The following is a 23,116-nucleotide window of genomic DNA, read 5'->3' on the forward strand; positions in this document are numbered from 1 at the left end:
GAACTATTAATGAGGCTTATGGAAAATTTAAACAATAGTGCACTGGACATACATACATAACTGTGTATTAATGAGGGGTTGTGCAAAGTGAAAGTAAAGGACAGTGAACTGCAACTGAGCATCTGTCAGCTACATTATTTACCATAGACAGTGTCCAAACTACAAACCCCATCTTTCAGCTAGTACGTCGACACCAAGGACCAACAAACGAAGAAAAATAAAGCAGGCAGAACCACTACAGGTTGAAGAAATAGAATTGCAAGGATTATATATGAACATCACCTATGAGTCACATCCACAAGAAAAACATGGCCAAGAAAACAACAATAAAATTTCAGCAATGGATAAGTGATGGAGACAGTAACTGCCAGTCCACAGACAAGAAAAGGAATAATTATGAATAGAAGAAACCAAAGTCTGTGACAAGACATTATTGCATACTGTGATCATCATAAATGCAAAGCTTCTCACACGCATTTACTGTTCTTTATACAAAATTCATTAAATGGAGCAACCACAAGGCAACTCATGGTGCATTTTAACTTTTCCTTTTTGACATAACAAGTGTGAAGTTGTGGGTGAGATTGAACTGACACAAAGATACCATACTACTCCTTTTTCCTGGCCTTAGTCAGTACCTGTATGAGGTCGCAAAGTTAATTTGAATTTGGCAATGTTAATAGTAGATGGTGCCCAGATGGCCTCCCTGTCATCCCCCCCCCCTCCCCCCCCCCCAGCATGGAATATGTTTGCGGATCATATAACTGAGGGGGGGACATGGGTACCAGCCTCATAATTACCTAGTCGGATGTGGGAAACTGCCTAAAATCCACATCCAGGCTGGCCAGCACGTCAACCCTCATCATAAATCCACCAGGCAGATTCAATCTGGAGCCAGTGCATCTCTGTCAATCCCAGAAATGGCATACTAATGTGTCCAGCTATCTGGGCAGATGACACAGTCACTATACTGCACGACATAATGTCTTGTCACAGACCTTGGTTTCTGCTTTGTCACAGAGACCATATGTATGTTTCCCTCTCAGTACCATATCTTGAACTTTCACCATTAGTAATTTCTTCTACAACATGTACACCTAAGATACTTTAAATTCATGAGTGTTCTTCCATAAGAACATGTAAAAATAAGAGTGTTCTTTTTAGTTACACAGTAAAGTCTTTAGGAAGTTATGTAACACTCCTTCTTAACATTATCTGTTTTCCAATATTCAGCACCACAGAATACCGAGATACATATCCACTTTGTTTTCTTCTGGTTTTCACACTGTAACTCTTAGATACTTTAAGATTGAGACTCACTCCAGTCACTGGCTATGCAATCAGTGATCAAATGATACCAGATCTTGTCAGTTATTTATATGCATTATAAATTACTGTACATTCAAGACCAGCTGCCAATCCTTACACAAGGAAAGTATCATCTGCAAGTCCTTCTGCATGTCATCACCCTATACACAACTGTGTGATCTGTGAACAGCCAGATCACTTATAGAGTGTATGAGGTGTGAAGAAAAAGTAATGGGAATTTTTTAATTTCGCGGGCTTTATACGTCTGATTTTCAATTTTTTTTATCTCGCTGGCGCCCATGTTCTTGATGTATGTTTGCATTTTAAGCTGTTTTGAATATTTAGTTTATTGTATACAGTCGAAAAGATTATAAGCGTTTTCTAGTGCTCGGCGAATGTTTACTTTTGAAAAAGATGGATCAAAGAATTTGCATTAAAATTTGCTTAAAAAATGAACTAAAGTGCAGCGCCACATTTGAAATGTTGACTGTGGGTTTTGGCAAACCTACTATGAGGAAGAAAAGAGTTTACGAGTGATATAAATGCTCCAAAGATGGTCGAAGATACTGAAGGTGATGTCCACTCTGGACACCATAGCACATTAATTACAGACAACAATGTGGAAGAAGTAAAGAAAATGGTTCTGGAAAATTGCAGAATCACCATCAGAGAGGTGGCTGATGATGTCGGCACATCCTTTGGCTCATGCAAAGCAATTGTTTCAGATGTTTTGGTCATGAAATTTGTAGCAGCAAAGTATGTTCCCAATCTGTTGAATTTCATCCAAAAACAACATAACATAGACATCACTCGGGGATTGCTGAATGAAGCTGACAATGATACAGAACTAAGAAGGTTATAACAGCTGATGAAACATGGATATACTGGTACAACATTGAAACCAAGGCTCTATCCTCCCAATTGAAACTACCTGAAGAGCCCCTCACCATCTCCGCTAAATGGTGAGTAGCAACCTCCCTTTTCATAGAATTATGGAAAAACCACTCATGTAAACTGCATCAGGATAATGTTGCCACTCATTGCTCAATGCTTGTTTGTGATTTTATGGCGAGAAACAAAACCATTATGTTGCCTCAGCCACTGTATTCACCAGACATGGGGCCCTGCAACTTATTCCTATTTCCAAGGCTGAAGAGAGCAATGAGAAGACTTCACTTGGCCACCACTCAGGAAATAAAACAAAACTGCTGAAGGAGCTGAACAACCTATTGAATAGCGTGTTCCAGAAGTGCTTCCAAGATTGGAAAAATTGCTGGCACAAGTGTGTTTTATCTGAGAGGGTTAATTTGAAGGGCACAAAGTTGATGTTGAGTAAACAAAGATTCTTTAAGAAAACAAAAATTCTCATCATTTTTTTATCACACCTCGCATATATGATGAACATCAGTGGCCCTATCACACTACACTGAGTTATGTCAAAACACCAACTTTGCTTCTGATGATGTCTCTCCACTTAGGGCAACATGCTCATTTCTGTTTACCAGAAAACCTTCAATCAAATTGCATACCAATCAGGATATTACACATACATGTATTTCATTTATTGGGCAATGGCATACTGAAGGTTTTATGGAAATCAAAAAGCATTGCATCAGCCCAAGTTCATATATTGCCTTTAGGATCTCGGGACTGACAAGAGAAAGCAGGGTTTCACTTGACTGAGGCTCTCAAAAAGCATATTGATTCTTACATATGAGTTGTTCAGTCTCCAGAAAATTCATCATGTATGTTTCTTAACAATGTAAAAAAAAGTGACCTAATATAGCTTTATACTTTTGAATGTTGATCTTACAAACTTTTTAATAGGTTGGAATAATCTAAATCCTTTTTCACTTTTCCAGTCACATGGCGTGCTCCATTGTTTCAACATGCTACTGTAAGCTTATTCTGGGTGGGTGGGAGGGGGAGGGGTGGGGGGAATTCTATGCATTTTCAATACAGAGCCTAACTGGTACTAAATCATATCGTGTGGCCTTTCCTGCATACAGTAATTTTAATTATTTTGCAATTCTGCACTCACTTATCCTATATACAGGGCTATTACAAATGATTGAAGGGATTTCATAAATTCACTGTAGCTCCATTCATTGACACATGGTCACGACACACTACAGATACGTAGAAAAACTCATAAAGTATTGTTCCGCTGAAGCCGCACTTCAGGTTTCTGCCGCCAGAGCGCTCGAGAGCGCAGTGAGACAAAATGGCGACAGGAGCCGAGAAAGCGTATGTCGTGCTTGAAATGCACTCACATCAGTCAGTCATAACAGTGCAACGACACTTCAGGACGAAGTTCAACAAAGATCCACCAACTGCTAACTCCATTCGGCGATGGTATGCGCAGCTTAAAGCTTCTGGATGCCTCTGTAAGGGGAAATCAACGGGTCGGCCTGCAGTGAGCGAAGAAACGGTTGAAAGCATGCGGGCAAGTTTCACGCGTAGCCCACAGAAGTCGGCGAATAAAGCAAGCAGGGAGCTAAACGTATCACAGCTGACGGTTTGGAAAATCTTACGGAAAAGGCTAAAGCAGAAGCCTTACCGTTTACAATTGCTACACGCCCTGACACCCGATGACAAAGTCAAACGCTTTGAATTTTCGGCGCGGTTGCAACAGCTCATGGAAGAGGATGCGTTCAGTGCGAAACTTGTTTTCAGTGATGAAGCAACATTTTTTCATAATGGTGAAGTGAACAGACACAATGTACGAATCTGGGCGGTAGAGAATCCTCACGCATTCGTGCAGCAAATTCGCAATTCACCAAAAGTTAATGTGTTTTGTGCAATCTCACAGTTTAAAGTTTATGGCCCCTTTTTCTTCTGCGAAAAAATCGTTACAGGACACGTGTATCTGGACATGCTGGAAAATTGGCTCATGCCACAACTGGAGACCGACAGTGCTGACTTCATCTTTCAACAGGATGGTGCTCCACCACACTTCCATCATGATGTTCTTAAACAGGAGATTGGAAAACCGATGGATCGGTCGTGGTGGAGATCATGATCAGCAATTCATGTCATGGCCTCCATGCTCTCCTGACTTAACCCCATGTGATTTCTTTCCGTGGGGTTATGTGAAAGATTCAGTGTTTAAACCTCCTCTACCAAGAAATGAGCCAGAACTGCGAGCTCGCATCAACGATGCTTTCGAACTCATTGATGGGGACATGCTGCGCCGAGTGTAGGAGGAACTTGATTATCGGCTTGATGTCTGCCGAATCACTAAAGGGGCACATATTGAACATTTGTGAATGCCTAAAAAAACTTTTTGAGTTTTTGTATGTGGGTGCAAAGCATTGTGAAAATATCTCAAATAATAAAGTTATTGTAGAGCTGTGAAATTGCTTCAATCATTTGTAATAACCCTGTCTTTACTATTTACATCTTTCATATCCACATGGTAGTTGGACATAAGAAATGTGCTGCAATTTTCTTTAGTGGAGCATTTTTGTAAAACAGAATTTAGTACTTTGTGCTTTGTTTTATCTTCCTCCACTTAATTGTCATCATGGTCAATGAGCATTTGGACAGTTCAAATTGGTTCCATTTATTGATTTTCAATAAGTCCAAATGGTTTTCGAGTTTTCTGACAACTCAGCAAATAAGATATTTTTTCCAATCCAATAAGTACTTCTTGCATAGGTGTTCTTATGTTTGTTTTGAATTGGTTCGGGTTTCATTTGTCAGCAGGTACTCAGTTTCATCTCCATCTTCTATGCTCTCTTTACTTATGCAGTCCCTTTCTATACAATTATTGAACCATAGTCGGCCCTTCCCATCCCTTTGCCATCTCCCATGGCACCAATTTATGAAGCCCATGACCTAAAGTATGTGTGAACTTTTGCCAGAGATAATCTACATTCTGTTCCTATGAACTGAATGTTTGCTGATGAACACTCAGTTTCTAACCATTTCTTACTGCACCTGTCAAGCAGAAATATCTTTTGACATTTCTTAATTTTTACGGCAGTGATCAATCAATGCCGTAATAAGTTTTTGGTTGCTTATTTTTATCTCTTTGTTCAGAATTAAAAATTCCATTCTGGTTGAGTCAATCTAAATAGTTTTATGGAAAATGTAGTTAATACGTGGTTGTGAAATTCTTTGTCCTGGCATCCAGTGTTAAAGGTTTGCATTTCCCAGTCTACACATGGGAGATTGAAATATATCACCCTATCATTTCAATATGGTTGGGGAATTAGTGTGTGATATTTTCCAAGCTTTATCTAAAGTATTGCAACACTTTGACACTTGATGAGGAGGGACAAAAGAAATCTGTAGTGCTTATCTTCACCAACATTATCTTGCATTTAATACTGTGTTTATGTCATTAGGCACTAAGGAGTTCTTTATGGCAATAAATACACCTACACCACCACAGCTCATCCCATCCTTTTGATAAATATTCAATGTTGATTGTTTCACTATTACTTACATCTAATTTCAACCAACTGCTCGCATTAATGAGTGAGACTAATTCTAGTAGTTTACCCTGAACATTTCACCAGTTAACAAAAATTAGGATTAAATTATCTCTTTCTGACTTACAATGATGTTCATTTCCCTTTATAATAACTGAAGTGACCTGGTAAAGATTCTCAGTTGTATTACACAAAATTTCCCGTGCAATCTACAGAGTTATTTCGCTAATCTAAAAAACCTAGGCCACAAATACTTCACAACTTGAGTAAATGATTTCAAGGTATAGTGCATGCCCGGCTTAGTAAATGGACCCTACAACTCTCCACCTAATTGTGCATGTCATAAAATAAGCAATGAGATTACTGCAAAATCAAAGGAGTCTCTAATTAAAGCCCTCCTTCTGGCTGCAAATCAGAGTGTCACAGTGTTTCAGGGGATGAAGTTGAAAATCATGAGGTGGAAGAACTGTCACGCTGGTAGCCTTCACCATTACTTCAGCCAACTTCCAAAACGATAAAATGACATTCACTGAATCCATACAAGAGGCATCACTGGAGCTGACATGAGCAAGAATTTGGATTGGGTAGGACAGATTGGTTAAATTTCTGAATAAAAGATCTCTCCATCCTAAAAGCAATGAGATGGGCAACCTAACTGCCCCTTAGTATGTTCATCCAAGGTGGAAGGAGGAAAACAGGCAAGTAAAAGAAGGGAAGTGTGAAATCAACTATAAAAGAAGAATAAAATAACATATAGTGGGGGGGGGGGGGGGGGGATATGCTCGAGGGGGGAAATAGTAGGACACACTCCTAAGCCCAATTGGAAGCCTCTCCCTCCTCCATTTAAAAAAAAAAAACAGTACAACAGTTATGCCAATGAAATTGGAGGATTAAAGTGATGAGGAATGAAAAGGCACACACGAACTGAAAGTTTACGATGTCTGACTAACACTCCATCAAGCCCTAGCCAGATGCCCTCTGGGGCTGAGACTGTGGCAATAGGTGACCAACCATCCCAGCCTGAAGGCCAGCAAGGCAGTCCTATCTGACCATCAGATAAAGATTATACAAGTTTCACTGTTGGATAAATTCCTGTGGAGTTGACAGCTCAGCCATGGAGAGTGTAATCCCCACACTGCCAGGAGGCTACAACTGCACAAGTATTTGATGATCCCTCCACCGCAAAAGGTACAACTACTGTGTTGAGTTTTGAGGGCCTTGACATATCAAAAGCGCTCGGTGGATAACGTGGAATTTCATACGGGGTGGGCAACCTTTCCCACACAGTGTGCACTACTGAAAAACTATTCTGGACAGTGGAGAGTCAAACCCATTAAAGGGGACTGCACTTGATTAGTCCAAAGATGACGATAAGAACAAACAGAATCAAAGAATAATTAAAATCGGAGTCTTTGGGCAAGAGAAGTGTGAAATCAGCTATAAAAGAAGAATAAGATAACATACAGTGGGGGAAGGGGTTGGTTATATAGGAAGGACAGTAACTGGGAAGAGGAAAACAGGGAAGTGGTTGGCTGGATGAGTTAAGAAGAAATGCTGCAACTCAGGGCCCTGTGCACACTGTACATGTGCTGACAAATGAGCTGCAAACGCCCGGGGATGGTTGTGGGTGTCAGCCACGATTTACAGTCACTAGCACCCAGTGCATTCTGAAGCCACCACTAGAGTCCCCTCTATGTCTCAGATGAGACCACCTCCCATTGCTTCCAGCAAACATAGTAAGTCTACACTGGACTTCTTTTCCACCCTAATGCTATTTCCCTGGGGGGCACCATTGTCCTCCTAATACTGGAACTCCCAATTCAAAAGGCATTATATCAACTGACATATCTCTAGCTCTATAACTTACCTTTGCATGCTGTACTATCTTTGGTTGTAAAAGGAACACCGAGAAAAGGTTTATTCTGTTCAACATCACTTGCAGTCTCAGAACACAAAATTTTATCCACTTCTTTAGCTTCAGTGAGAGCTTCTTCAAAACGTGTATCCACAACAGCATTTAATATTGGATTCACTTCCTGTATGCGTTCCACAAAACACCGAACCACTTCCTCAGATGTTATCTGAAACAATATGGGATGAAATGATTATTAAGGGCTAAGTAACACACCAGAATAAATTTTTAACTTTACAGTAGAGTGAACACTGTATGGACACAACTTGAAAAATTACTACAGTGTACATGCTGGTGGCTTGAATCTAGGCACTCGCATTTCATGGAAATGCTATAGCCAACTGATCAATCCAGGCACACCTCATGACCCAATTCCAAACTTCAGTCTGGCTGAAACACTTTCTTACTTTGCAAATACCAGAGTGGCTCTTCTGACCTTACTGCACAAGCTCCCTCATGTAAATGGAGTGTTCCTCAGCCACTGTGACACCAATAGTTCTTTGTTATGACACAATTGTAACATGAGCCATGTCAGGGTGCAGTCTTGCTGAAGGTCCTGGTAACATGCAGAGCACTTTATGCAAACAAACTGCAGCACATGATTGGACTATGTGTCACTATGACTGACACATTTCCAACATCTACTACCTAAGTGTATCTCCACCACTTATATGAATAGTGTCCTGATAACAATATATGATCAAAAGTATCGAGACACCCCCAAAAACATGTTTGTCACATTAGGTGCATTGTGTTGCCACCTACTGCTAGGTGCTCCATATCAGCAACCTCAGTAGCCATTAGACATCATGAGAGAACAAAATGCGGTGCTCTGCAGAACTCACTGACTTTGAACATGGTCAGGTGATTGGGTGTCACTTGTGTCATACATTTGTACGTGAGATTTCCACACTCCTAAACATCCCTAGGTTCACTGTTTCCAATGTGATAGTGAAGTAGAAATGTGAAGGAACACATACAGCATAAAAGCATACAGGCTGACCTCATCTGTTGACCGATAGACCGCCGACAGTTGAAGAGGGTCGTAATGTGTTATAGGCAGACATCTATCCAGACCATCACAAAGGAATTCCAAACTGCAACAGGATCCACTGCAAGTACTGTCACAGTTAGGCGGGAGGTGAGAAAACTTGGATTTCATAGTCGAGCGGCTGCTCAAATGCCACGCATCACACCGGTAAATGCAAAACAACGCCTCGCTTGGTGCAAGGAGCGTAAACTTTGGACAATTGAACAGAGGAAAAATTTTGTGTGGAGTAATGAATCACAGTACACAATGTGGCGATCCGATGGCAGAGTGAGGGTATGGCGAATACCCGGTGAATGTCATCTGCCAGTGTGTGTAGTGCCAACAGTAAAATTCAGAGGCAGTGGTGTTATCGTGTGGCCGTGTTTTTCATGGAGGGGGCTTGCACCCCTTGTTGTTTTGCATGGCACAGCACAGGCCTACATTGATGTTTTAAGCACCTTCTTGCTTCCCACTGTTGAAGAGCAATTTGGCAACAGCGATTGCATCTTTCAACACAATCGAACACCTATTCATAATGCACGGCCTGTGGTGCAGGGGTTACAAGATAATAAAATCCCTGTAATGGACTGGCCTGCACAGTCCTGATCTCCTATGGAACACCTTTGGGATGTTTTGGAATGCCGACTTAATGCCAGGCCTCACTGACTGATATCGATACCTCTCCTCAGAGCAGCACTCCGTGAAGAATGGGCTGCCATTTCCCAAGAAACCTTCCAGCATCTGATTGAAGATATACCTGTGAGAATGGAAGCTGTCATCAAGGCTAAGGGTAGGCTAACACTATACTGAATTCTATCATTACTGATAGAGGGCACCACGAACTTGTAAGTCACTTTCAGCCACGTGTCCGGATACTTTTGATCACATAGTGTATCACCTTATCTTGTTTTCAACATATCATTCACTCATGCCATCAAAGTGTATCGCCATCTATTGTAACTCATCAGTCCAAGTGATTTTTTCCTCACAGTTTGAACAATCAATGGTTGTGTTCCTCTGTTTAAGGGCCCGTGGCTTTGTTTAATAACCTATTTTACCTTGTTTGGCAATCTAATTTCTTTGTCTTACGATCTTCTTCCTTTGCAAGACATTTATCTTTGTCTGATGATAATGCTTCCCTGTTAATAACCAATTTTTGTTGTTTGGCTACTCTCTGTGTAGGATTCTTCCACAATCTGTGAAGTTTTATTTATCTTGTTAATCAGTTTCACACTTTATAGAATGACTATTTCTTCTAGTAAAATTATAGTATTGCCAATTACAGTCTATCACACATCCTCTCAACAATCAATTTACCTGCCAGTAGAAACACTTCACATTTTTCTTGCTCTGGTTCCTCTATACAGAGTAAAACTTTCAGTCCTAGCTTACACAGTTGTATGGGTGTGTTTTATTTAAGTTGTAGCACTGTATTATTGTGCTAAGCAGTTGAGGGAGGGAGAGGGAACACTAACTGGTAAAAGTAAGAAGGACTTTGTAAATGACAAGCAGCTGTCAGTAACACACGCAAGTGTTACAGCAAGTTGGAATGCTAGTAAAAAATAAAAAAGATTCTCTCTTCTTTCCTAGTAATAAAGGCAATGAATGACATAGGTATGTTTAAATGTAAACTTTTACAAACTTCTAATATCAGGAGTATCGTCCCATCCCTTGTTTTAATCAGTAAATTATACATTCTAGCAGAATAAACTAAAAAGTACCATTCTTATAAATGCTCATATTTTGGGCATTTAAAACTGCTTTGTGGAAATTCCTGGGCAAAAGCCCATTTACAAATGTCCTGCCCACTGAGCATTTGCCTGGCCCACATCCCTAGGCACAGGTATGTGTACCATGGCAACGCAGTGAAGTCAGCAGACCCGCACAGCAACAATTAGATCTGTTTGAAATTTCAAAAGCCCATTTCTGCCCTGTACTCACTTATTCCATCAGCCTACTTCTGGAATCAGAGGGATTCAAGTGTTTACTGTTAATGATTGACAGAGCTTTCCAATGGGTGGAAACAGCCCTTCTCAAGGAAATCACAGTCGAGTCCACCATCTGCCCCTTCATAGAACCATAGATAGAGCTTTCCATCATGTCAGACATGATATCTACCAATCAAGGCCACTGATTCATGTTGGTGCTCTTCAGAGCCCTGTGTAACCTCTGCAGAATCAAATGTAACCACACTACAGCGTATCACACCCAACATAATGAGTTAGTTGAACAGTGGCACAGGACTCTCAAAGCCATCCTTATGTGCCACAGTAGATTGTGGACCAAAGCTTTGCCATAGGTACTTTCAGTGTCTGAACTGCCTTCAAGGAGGACCTACAAGCATCCCACACTGAACTACTATACAGGGAATCACTGGTGCTTCCCGCCGACTTCATTCTACCCACAAGCATATGGACCTCCCGGCACTAGTTCAACAAGAGCTAGACCACATTACATATATTCACATGCCACCTCCTGCTCCACATTCGGTGTCCGAGGTCTTTCTTTATAAAGTACTCTCCAACTGTGAACATGTTATGCTACAGAACGGCACAGTCCAAATGGCACTAATACCATCGTACACAGGATCCTTGAAAGTGCTTCTGAGAGGCACACATGCATTTGACATTCTGATTACTGACAAACCAATGACCATTTTAATTAAGCGCCAAAACCAACATGGGTTCCCCAGGACAACATTGACCTTAACACCATGGACAGCAATGATCACAACATCTGCTCACTACCCAGTGAATGGACAGCAAACCCCAACACAGACTTCCCTGTCAGTATTAGACATGATCTCAGTGACTTCGACCTTGATGACATCACCATAAAATTGGTCAATAATGTACTGTGTCTCTCACCCTGCAATGAAGACACACTGACAGGTGATGCTGCAGACATCTGATTCCTGAACCGTACATACAGCCTACCCGACAACACTGACTACACTCCCACATCATCCCGCCTTTCAACAGATGACATCTTCACCATCACCTGTGGAAGGATCCTACCATGATACCCACCTACACCCTCACCTACGGTTAGAGGCTGGGGCATATCCCGCTGCAGAGGTGACCGCACTTCAGCCTTATCAAACTCCTCAATAAATAACAGTATCTCCACTTTGACACCTCTCATCCCATCCACATCAAATGCTCCTTTTCCATACAACAAAGGCATCCATAGAAAACTAATCTGCTCCAGCATCAAATCAATATCTGTACCAATAGTCTCTTCCAAGTTTTCTTCTTCCACTACTATCTTAGATGTGGAGGGCCTCCACATGTGGTGTTCTTATTATAACAAAAATTACTTGGCACCCCCTGGCAATGCCGCACCACTTCCCTCTTTCCTGGTTGCCCAGCCACTGTCCTGGTTTGGGCACACCAGGTGTCTTCTATGCCACCTGCTCCCCTAACAGCTATACACCATTGCCATACTTGACGTAACTCTGAGAAACAGTGCAGCCAGCCACGACACAGCTGGTCGCATGACTGCACATCTGTGCATAACAGTCCAACCAAGTGACGACACAGTTTATATCTTCCCTTCAGTGATCCATGCTACAAGAGGGGGCTCTGTGGGGACATCGACCATGACATGCATCACTGGCAATTGAGGAGAGGAACATCTGTGGATAAGTGAAAGACTTAAGTGCATTCTGAGCTATGATACGTTGTGCACATGCTATTGTCTCACACTTTGTGAATAAAGCATATGTGCAACTAACCACTTCAATTCCATTATTGGGACATTCCTTGTCATTTGGCAGGGAATACTTCCACATTTTACAACAATTAAAATGTTGTGTGATACATGTGTTGTTATTAATTAAAATCTGTGAGGCTGTTTTGCTGCTCCCTGTACCTCGAAAGTGGTGTCCCTCAAGCCCACCAAAATGACAGCCACCCACAAAAATGTTCTCAAAAATCCCTTACTAATCAACAAACTCAGCTTTGCCTCCCTTGTTAATCTTCCACTCCTAGCCCATTATTCACCCAGGCCAAATAGGAGCCAAAATCAAGCCCCAGCATCTCATAACCCTAGCCCCATTCAGACCTCAACCTCTCATCCAGATCCCTCTATGGCCCTACACCAACATTTTAATGGATCACGTGAAAGATGAACTCTTCAACACCCAGAAGCTGCACTTCTTGATTTTGTACAGATTTACTGACAATATTTTCGGTGGTGCAGACTCAAACTGAACAACTCCTTCAAACTTAAATTCTTCTAGTCCTTCTCCAAATCTAAAGCTACCTTCCTGGATGTCTACTTGCATTTAGACAAGACTCACAATCAAGCCTCAGTCCATATCAAACTCAACAACAAATAACAGTATCTCCACTTTGACACCTGTTGCTCCATCCACATCAAATACTCCTTTCCATACAGCATAGGCATCCATAAAACTCTGTATCACAACCCATGGGCAACCTGGAAAAAGCATCAGAATTCACATGCTTTGTGGTGGGCTGAAAATGGATATCATAAAATTAATTGCTAAGAAATAACACCCAATGCTGTAATTGTCTTGTCAGGGGGTCCAGCCTTGGGATTAAACCATGATACCAACAATTTATGACCCATAAAAAGTGAAATTTGGAGCCATACAGGAAAATGTGATACTTTTTCTCACAACTAGTGGCTCTTTCTGTTGTTGTTGTTGTTGTTTTGTGGTCTTCAGTCCTGAGACTGGTTTGATGCAGCTCTCCATGCTAATCTATCCTGTGCAAGCTCCTTCATCTCCCAGTACCTACTGCAACCTACATCCTTCTGAAACTGCTTAGTGTATTCATCTCTTGGTCTCCCTCTATGATTTTTACCCTCCACGCTGCCCTCCAATGCTAATTTTGTGATCCCTTGATGCCTCAGGACATGTCCTACCAACCGATCCCTTCTTCTTGTCAAGTTGTGCCACAAACTTCTCTTCTCCCCAATCCTATTCAATACCTCCTCATTAGTTACGTGATCTACCCACCTAATCTTCAACATTCTTCTGTAGCACCACATTTCGAAAGCTTCTATTCTCTTCTTGTCCAAACTATTTATTGTCCATGTTTCACTTCCATACATGGCTACACTCCATACAAATACTTTCAGAAATGACTTCCTGACACTTAAATCTATACTCGATGTTAACAAATTTCTCTTCTTCAGAAACGCTTTTCTTGCCATTGCCAGTCTACATTTTATATCCTCTCTACTTCGACCATCATCGGTTATTTTGCTCCCCAAATAGCAAAAATCATTTACTACTTTAAGTGTCTCATTTCCTAATCTAATTCCCTCAGCGTCACCCGAGTTAATTTGCCTACATTCCATTACCCTCGTTTTGCTTTTGTTGATGTTCATCTTATACCCTCCTTTCAAGACACTGTCCATTCCGTTCAACTGCTCTTCCAAGTCCTTTGCTGTCTCTGACAGAATTACAACGTCATCTGCGAACCTCAAAGTTTTTATTTCTTCTCCCTGGATTTTAATACCTACTGCAAACTTTTCTTTTGTTTCCTTTACTGCTTGCTCAATATACAGATTGAATAACATTGGGGAGAGGCTACAATCCTGTCTCACTCCCTTCCCAACCACTGCTTCCCTTTCATGTCCCTCGACTCTTATAACTGCCATCTGGTTTCTGTACAAATTGTAAATAGCCTTTCGCTCCCTGTATTTTACCCCTGCCACCTTTAGAATTTGAAAGAGAGTATTCCAGTCAACATTGTCAAAAGCTTTCTCTAAGTCTACAAATGCTAGAAACATAGGTTTGCCTTTCCTTAATCTTTCTTCTAAGATAAGTCGTAAGGTCAGTATTGCCTCACGTGTTCCAACATTTCTACAGAATCCAAACTGATCTTCCCCGAGGTCGGCTTCTACCAGTTTTTCCATTCGTCTGTAAAGAATTCGCTAAGTATTTTGCAGCTGTGATTTATTAAACTGATAGTTCGGTAATTTTCACATCTGTCAACACCTGCTTTCTTTGGGATTGGAATTATTATATTCTTCTTGAAGTCTGAGGGTATTTCGCCTGTCTCGTACATCTTGCTCACCAGATGGTAGAGTTTTGTCAGGACTGGCTCTCCCAAGGCCGTCAGTAGTTCTAATGGAATGTTGTCTACTCCTGGGGCCTTGTTTTGACTCAGGTCTTTCAGTGCTCTGTCAAACTCTTCACACAGTATCGTATCTCCCATTTCATCTTCATCTACATCCTCTTCCATTTCCATAATATTGTCCTCAAGTACATCGCCCTTGTATAGACCCTCTATATACTCCTTCCACCTTTCTGCTTTCCCCTCTTTACTTAGAACTGGGTTTCCATCTGAGCTCTTGATATTCATACAAGTGGCTCTCTTTTCTCCAAAGGTCTCTTTAATTTCCCTGTAGGCTGTATCTATCTTACCCCTAGTGAGATAAGCCTCTACATCCTTACATTTGTCCTCTAGCCATGCCTGCTTAGCCATTTTGCACTTCCTGTCGATCTCATTTTTGAGACGTTTGTATTCCTTTTTGCCTGCTTCATTTACTGCATTTTTATATTTTCTCCTTTCATCAATTAAATTCAATATTTCTTCTGTTATCCAAGAACTTCTACTAGCCCTCGCCTTTTTACCTACTTGATCCTCTGCTGCCTTCACTACTTCATCCCTCAGAGCTACCCATTCGTCTTCTACTGTATTTCTTTCCCCCATTCCTGTCAATTGTTCCCTTATGCTGTCCATGAAACTCTGTACAACCTCTGGTTTAGTTAGCTTATCCAGGTCCCATCTCCTTAAATTCCCACCTTTTTGCAATTTCTTCAGTTTTAATCTACAGTTCATAACCAATAGATTGTGGTCAGAGTCCACATCTGCCCCTGGAAATGTCCAACAATTTAAAACTTGGTTCCTAAATCTCTGTCTTACCATTACATAATCTATCTGATACCTTTTAGTATCCCCAGGATTCTTCCATGTATACAACCTTCTTTTATGATTCTTGAACCAAGTGTTAGCTATGATTAAGTTATGCTCTGTACAAAATTCTACCAGGCGGCTTCCTCTTTTCATTTCTTAGCCCCAATCCATATTCACCTACTATGTTTCCTTCTCTCCCTTTTCCTACTGTCGAATTCCAGTCACCCATGACTATTAAATTTTCGTCTCCCTTCACTACCTGAATAATTTATTTTATCTCATCATACATTTCTTCAATTTCTTCGTCATCTGCAGAGCTAGTTGGCATATAAACTTGTACTACTGTAGTAGGCATGGGCTTCGTGTCTATCTTGGCCATATAATACGTTCACTATGCTGTTTGTAGTAGCTTACCCGCACTCCTATTTTTTTTTATTAATTATTAAACCTACTCCTGCGTTACCCCTATTTGATTTTGTATTTATAACCCTGTATTCACCTGACCATAAGTCTTGTTCCTCCTGCCACCGAACTTCACTAATTCCCACTATATCTAATTTTAACCTATCCATTTCCCTTTTTAAATTTTCTAACCTACCAGCCCAATTAAGGGATCTGACATTCCGCACTCCGATCTGTAGAATGCCAGTTTTCTTTCTGCTGATAACGACGTCCTCTTGAGTAGTCCCCGGCCGGAGATCCGAATGGGGGACTATTTTACCTCCGGAATATTTTACCCAAGAGGACGCCATCATCATTTAACCATACAGTAAAGCTGCATGCCCTCGGGAAAAATTACGGCTGTAGTTTCCCCTTGCTTTCAGCCGTTTGCAGTACCACAACAGCAAAGCTGTTTTGGTTAATGTTACAAGGCTAGATCAGTCAATCATCCAGACTGTTGCCCCTGCAACTACTGAAAAAGCTGCTGCTGCCCTTCTTCAGGAACCACACGTTTGTATGTGTTGTGACTCGCTGATCATTCAAAGTGCCACCGCGCAATTACGCGTGTCCTCTACGTGCGGCGCTGTTTGCCAGCCATGCAGCAGCTGCGCCACCTAAGCGGCCAGTTGAGCAGTGGCTGCTAGACTGGGACTCAGTGCTCATTTGAATGCTAACGTGTACACATGTCTTGCTTGTCAACTTACTCTGTGACTTACATGTGTTGTGTCGTTCTGAAATATATGTGTTAAACTTGACATTATAACAATTGGCGACGAGGTAGTGGATTTTTCCTTTTCACCGTTGACCCACAGTGTTCCACGGCTACTGTCGAGCAACTATTGCAAAATCTCCTTGAACAGCAAACGCTTCAAACAGTGGCAATTCGCGATTTCGTCGCGGTGTCAAATGCGGGGCGTTTCTCGTCATTGGCTATACCTCCTTTCCTTCCTTACGACGAGACGGCGGAAGACTGGTCTGATTATGAAAAACGTCTTCAACAGCACTTCTTGGCATTTCATGTCACGGATGAACAACCATGTAAGTCTCTGTTCCTTTCCTGGATTTCACCTCAAATGTATCGGTTGTTGTCGCAATTGGCTCCTTTGAAGGATCCTGCGTCATTGTCCTTTGCTGAAACGTGCTCACTTCTGTCTGTCTATTTTCAAAAGCAAACGCTTGTGGTAGCCTCTCGTGTTGCCTTTTATCATTGTCAAAAACAGCCACATCAATCCTATCGCGCTTGGGCTGCTGAACTTCACGGCCTCAGTCGAAAGTGTCAAATTGTTACTGACGTTCACAAAGAATCCTATGCCGATTCCATGGTACGGGATGCTATTATCCGGTTGGCGCCCGACAAAGAAGTGAGGCAACGTGCCCTTCAGTTGGCGAATCCAACTCTAGATGAAGTTCTCTCCATTGCGCAGTCTTTTGAAATTTCTCGCGCCGCTGGGGCGCAAATAGAGGCGTGGGGTGATGTTGGGGAAATACAACCTCTGTGCACTGTTGACAACGCGTACGGCGCGTCCCCGCCGACCGACGTGGCTGCAGTGCGCTCCCATGCGCAGCCTCGGCCTAGCCGTAAACAACCCGCTAAGAAACTGCAGCAAAACTCCCGGCAACTTCCTTCGTGTCCGCGGTGTTTTATGAAACATTCACACAAAGATTGTCCCCAACGTTGGGCTGTGTGTCACAATTGCAAAAAGAAACGTCATGTGTCTTCTGTTTGCAAATCTGACCGCATACATGATGTTCATGAACATGATGCTGATTCTGATTCTGTGTTGTCTGTCAATTGCACTTCTTCCCTTTCAGGGAAGTTATTCCTCACTGTCCAAATCCTTGGTCGAGATGTTCGTATGCAAGTGGATACCGGTTCTGCTGCCACTATAATTAATTCTCAGACATATCTTCAGTTGGGTTCTCCACTCCTGTCACCTGTCACTCGGCAATTACGGACGTACAATAAACAGAATATTTCGCTCATGGGACAGTTTAATGCTGAGGTATCTTACAAATCTGTCGTTCGCACTGTTCCCATATTTGTGGTCGACCAGAGTAACGCAGAAAATCTTTTTGGTTTCGATGCCTTTCGCGTTTTTGGGTTCTCCATAGATGACTGTCAATATTGTCTCTGATGCTATTCCTTATGTTCAACTGGATTCCTTGTCAACGACATTTTCGTTCCTTTTTTCTCCTGGGTTAGGCCGTGCAAACGACTCTGAAGCTCATATCACGCTCAAACCCTCTGCTCGGCCTAAGTTTTTTCGGGCTCGGCCCATTCCTGTGGCCCTTCATGATCGGGTAAAACAGGAGTTGGATCGTCTCACTACTTCAAGGGTCTTGCTTCCTGTCACTTCCAGTGAGTGGTCCTCTCCTGTCGTTGTCGTTGCTAAGCCAAATGGTGATATTAGTCTCTGTGGCGATTTCAAAGCCACTGTAAATGCTCAATGCCTCATCGACACTTACCCTATGCCCTGTCCTGAAGAACTGTTCACTAAACTTGCTGGAGGCCAGTATTTTTCTAAAATTGACCTGTCAGAAGCTTATCATCAACTTCCTCTCGACGCTGCTTCCCGGCAGTTTCTGGTCCTTAACACGCCTTTCGGCCTCTACCAATACCAACGCTTGCCATTCGAGGTTGCTAGCGCCCCTGCTCTCTTTCAGCGATTCTTGGAACAATTATTGCTCCCTGTCCCTGGGTGTATCAATTACATGGACGACATTGTTGTCACTGGCTCCACCACTGAAGAACATCCTCAAAATCTCTGCACACTTTTTCATGTCTTACAGACTACCGATCTTAAGTGTAATCTTCAGAAATCACAATATTTTCAGGCATCTATCACGTACTTGGGGTTTCAACTCTCTCGGGATGGTATTCATCCGCTTCAGCAAACTGTCGCTGCGATCGATGCCCTTCCTCGCCCTACATCTGTTAAGGAACTGCAGGCCTCCTTGGGGAAAATAGCATACTATCACAAGTTTTTACCATCTGCGGCTTCGGTGGCTCAGCCGTTGCATCGCCTGTTGCATAAAAACGTGCCTTTTCACTGGTCCGCGTCATGCGAAGCGGCTTTCCAGAAATTGAAGACTATGCTGAAACAGGCCCTGTGCCTGGCTACTTATCGACCTGGCCAACATCTTGTTCTTGCCACAGACGCCTCTCAATACGGGGTCGGTGCAGTCCTTGCGCACCATTTTTCTGACGGTTCGGAACAACCCATTGCTTATGCCTCCAAAACACTCATGGATGCCCAACAAAAGTTTCTCAAATTGAGAAAGAATCTTTGGCCATTATTTATGCTCTTCATAAGTTTGGCGTTTTTCTCTATGGCTCAAAATTTCATCTTGTTACGGATCACAAACCACTTGTTTCCTTGTTTCATCCATCAACGTCACTTCCCGACAAGGCTGCACACCGACTCCAGCGTTGGGCTCTTTACTTGTCTCGTTTCAATTATGAGATTCATTTCCGGCCAATGGCTCAACATGCAAATGCTGATGCTCTGTCTCGCCTTCCCAAGGGCCCTGATCAGGCATTCGATAGGGACGAACTTTTGTGTTTCCACCTGGATGTTGCCAAGCAGCGGGTTGTGGACGGGTTCCCCATCACTGGGGACAGGCTGGCGGCTGCTACGGGTTCTGACCCTACCCTCTCCCGGGTTTTACACTGTATTCAGAAGGGTTGGTCAGATCACCCATCCGCTAAGACTTCTGATCCGTTGCGGAACTACTACGCTTTGCGCTACCGCCTCACGGCTTGGGATGGTGTTATCCTCCTCTCCACTGACAATGCTTCGCCGCATGTTGTGGTACCTGCGTCTTTGCGTGCTTCGGTCTTGCGCCTCCTTCACCAAGGGCACTGGGGTGTATCTCGCACAAAATCTCTGGCGTGCCGTCATGTGTACTGGCCTGGCATCGACTCTGAAATAGCACACATGGTCGCTGCCTGCGGCCCTTGTGCGTCACAGGCTGCTGCCCCGAAGTCATCTTTGTCACCGTGGCCTTTGCCTGAGAAGCCCTGGGAGCGCATTCATGCTGACTTTGCGAGACCTTTTTTAGGTACTTATTGGCTCCTCGTAATTGACGCCTACTCTGACTTTCCTTTCATTGTCCGTTGCACGTCGCCTACCACCGCGGCAACCACCAGTGCTCTCGCCCGCATTTTTTCTTTGGAAGGCCTCCCCTCTACTCCTGTTACTGATAATGGTCCGCAATTTGCCTCTTCCAAATTTGCAGATTTTTGTGCTCATCACAGCGTTATGCATGTCACGGCCCCGCCGTTCCATCCACAATTCAATGGTGAGGCTGAACGACTGATCCGCACATTTAAGGCTCAGATGCGGAAACTTCTGACTTCTTCTGCTGCTGATGATGCGCTTCTCCAGTTTCTGGCATCTTACTGTTTCACCCTGATGGGCGACCACAGCCCGGCTGAGCTCTTACATGGCCAACAGCCCCACACGCTACTTCATCTTCTGCGGCCTTCCACCTCACAGCCGCGGGTGCCTTCACTTGGCCGGTTCACCGCCGACGACCTCATCTGGGTACGGGGATATGGCAGGCGGCCAAAATGGGGCCCGGGCCGCATCTTAAGACACCGTGGCAGACGCCTGTATGAAATCCAGACGGACACGGGTGTTGCAGTGCGTCATTCGGACCAGCTTCGGCCTCGTGTGCCAGCAACGCCTGTTCCGAATGCCGCTACACCACCTTTGGCTCTACCTGACGTTTGGGATCTTGGCATCTCTCAATACTCACAACGCAGCCCTCTCACCGTCATCGCAATGCCAGCACAAGAACAAACGCCACCAGGAGACGTGCCCATGCAGGAACCGGATGACCATCCTCTGTCAGAACAAATCTACTTGCCTCCTCCTCCAATGGACGCCGACACATCGCCCATGTCTCCTGTCATATCCACTGAACTTGCCGCAACGGGCAGATTGGTGCATGGGGCCCCAGCAGATTCGACCCCTACGTCTCCTGTCATCTCGACCCGTTATCATCGGGGACACTTCCGTCCGTACAGGAAGCCTCCTCCTCGAGACTTTACGGTGAGTCAAACAACGCCTATGGACGTTAGCCATCTCCAGGACACCTCCATCAAGACCAGTGCAACAATTTCAAAGGGGGGAAAAGTGTTGTGACTCGCCGATCATTCAAAGCACCACTGTGCAATTACGCGCGTCCTCTACGTGCGACGCTGTTTGCCAGCCATGCAGCAGCTGTGCGACCTAAGCGGCCAGCCGAGCAGCGGCCGCTAGACTGGGACTCAGTGCTCATTCAAATGCTAACATGTACACATGTCCTGCTTGTCAACTTACTCTGTGACTTATATGTGTTGTGTCGTTCTGAAATATATGTGTTAAACTTGACGTTATAACAGTCTGGCCTCTCAACAGATACCCCTCCGTTGTGGTTGCACCTACGGTACGGCTATCTGTATCGTTGAGGCACGCAAGCCTCCCCACCAACGGCAAGGTCCATGGTTCATGGACGGGCTCTTTCTGTATCTGGGAGTAATTCTTTTGGGCAGGCAAGGGGTTCTTAGATGTGAAAGCAATTGGTTGTTCTGATCTGTCTAGATTTCTGGGGGACAGTATGGCACCAGTCCTATACTGTGATGTGTCAGCAGTCATTATTAAGCTTGTCTTTGAGTCAAAGCTAGCAAGGCAGGGACCAATGGTTACCAAGCTTCTAGTCACAAAAAAGCACACTGACAAGTGCCTGACCAAACAAATTTCACACCCTTCTTACAATGTTGACTGAGAGGTTGTAAGACCTCCAATTCACATGGTGTGAATTTGTTACAATAGTTAACCTTGCCAAGGAATGCCTGCAGCCCCTTTAAGTTCTGAGGGATGAACAACTTATCAATTACTGCGACATGATCATCAAGTGGTTTAATGCCCTCCTTACCTAAGGCATTCCCTAAACACTTCACACTGGGTGCAAAAAAAATGTACACTTTTCCAACTTACAATAAAGACCATTGTCCTCTGGTGCCTGAAACACTGCCTGAAAATTTTGCAAATGTCCTACCCTGGTAGCCCAAGCAACAATTAAGTCATCCTGATAAATTGCACACTTCGGAATATGGTGAAATCTCTGCTCAATAATCTGCTTAAAAATTCCTGTGGCTGATGCAACAGCAAAAGGTAACATGGTAAACTTATAAGAAGCCAAACAGTGTATGAATAATGAGCAACTGCTATGACTTGGCATTGAGGGGCAACTGTAGACAGGCATCTCACAAATCAGTTTTTGAAAAATGGCATCCACCGGCCTTGGTGCGAGGGATTGGATAAATGTCCAACTCACTCTGGGTGTTAATAGTGGATTTAAAATTGCCACACAACCGAATCACCCTATAGGGAGGGTTTTTAACCACCACAAATGGTGATGCCCAGAGACTTGATGCTACAGGTGAAATGTCTCCTAATTGTGTAGTCTGTCTAATTCAGCTTTAACTATGTCTCTCACAGCAAATGACAAAGGGCAGCCACCACGAAACTTAGGGGTCACAGATGGTTTAAGCTAAATGTGGGCAATAAAATCACTTGCTTTACCCCACATTGGCTCAAGCAACTATTTATGGATCTGCAAAAGTGACTCAAGGTCGTGACGAGGATGACTACAAATTTTAAATTTACATGATCAACCTTTGGAAATCAATTGCCATATAAAAGTGTTCAACCCAAAAAATATTCAACATTGCAGCACAATTGACCACTAATAATGTTACTTGCTGTCCCATGTTATATTTTGTCACCACAACCAGTTGACCCTTCAATAGAATTTGTTGGCAACTACACTGTTTTTGTAACTACTTGTAACAGAGGGCTGCCTAGTTCATGACATGTAGACAAACTGATTAATGAGGTCACAGCCCGAGTATCAAGCTGAAACTCAACTGAGTGTCCCAAAAGAGAAAACTGTAGCACAAGCTTATGAACCGTTTGCCAAGTGCGTGCACCTGTTATGGAAAGTGCATTAATACCCAACTAGTCAACATTGTGAACAGGATGCTATGTAGCACACACAGCAACTGTGGCCTCCCTGTGGTTGCACTATAAACAAATTTTAT

The 23,116-nt window shown here is 43.2% G+C and overlaps 1 protein-coding gene across 5 annotated transcripts in view; it reads right to left on the bottom strand.

The window, feature by feature from the left end:
* Window positions 1-23,116, bottom strand: part of LOC124775101 (fatty-acid amide hydrolase 2) — a 99,473-nt gene that overhangs the window by 63,959 nt on the left and 12,398 nt on the right. For all 5 annotated transcript variants that reach the window (XM_047249919.1, XM_047249920.1, XM_047249922.1 and 2 more), the window contains one exon: window positions 7,615-7,828. In XM_047249919.1, coding sequence (XP_047105875.1) covers window positions 7,615-7,828 — 214 coding nt within the window. The remainder of the gene's footprint in view (window positions 1-7,614; window positions 7,829-23,116) is intronic.

Source organism: Schistocerca piceifrons, chromosome 2, assembly GCF_021461385.2.
Source record: "Schistocerca piceifrons isolate TAMUIC-IGC-003096 chromosome 2, iqSchPice1.1, whole genome shotgun sequence".
NCBI classification, from domain to species: domain Eukaryota; kingdom Metazoa; phylum Arthropoda; class Insecta; order Orthoptera; family Acrididae; genus Schistocerca; species Schistocerca piceifrons.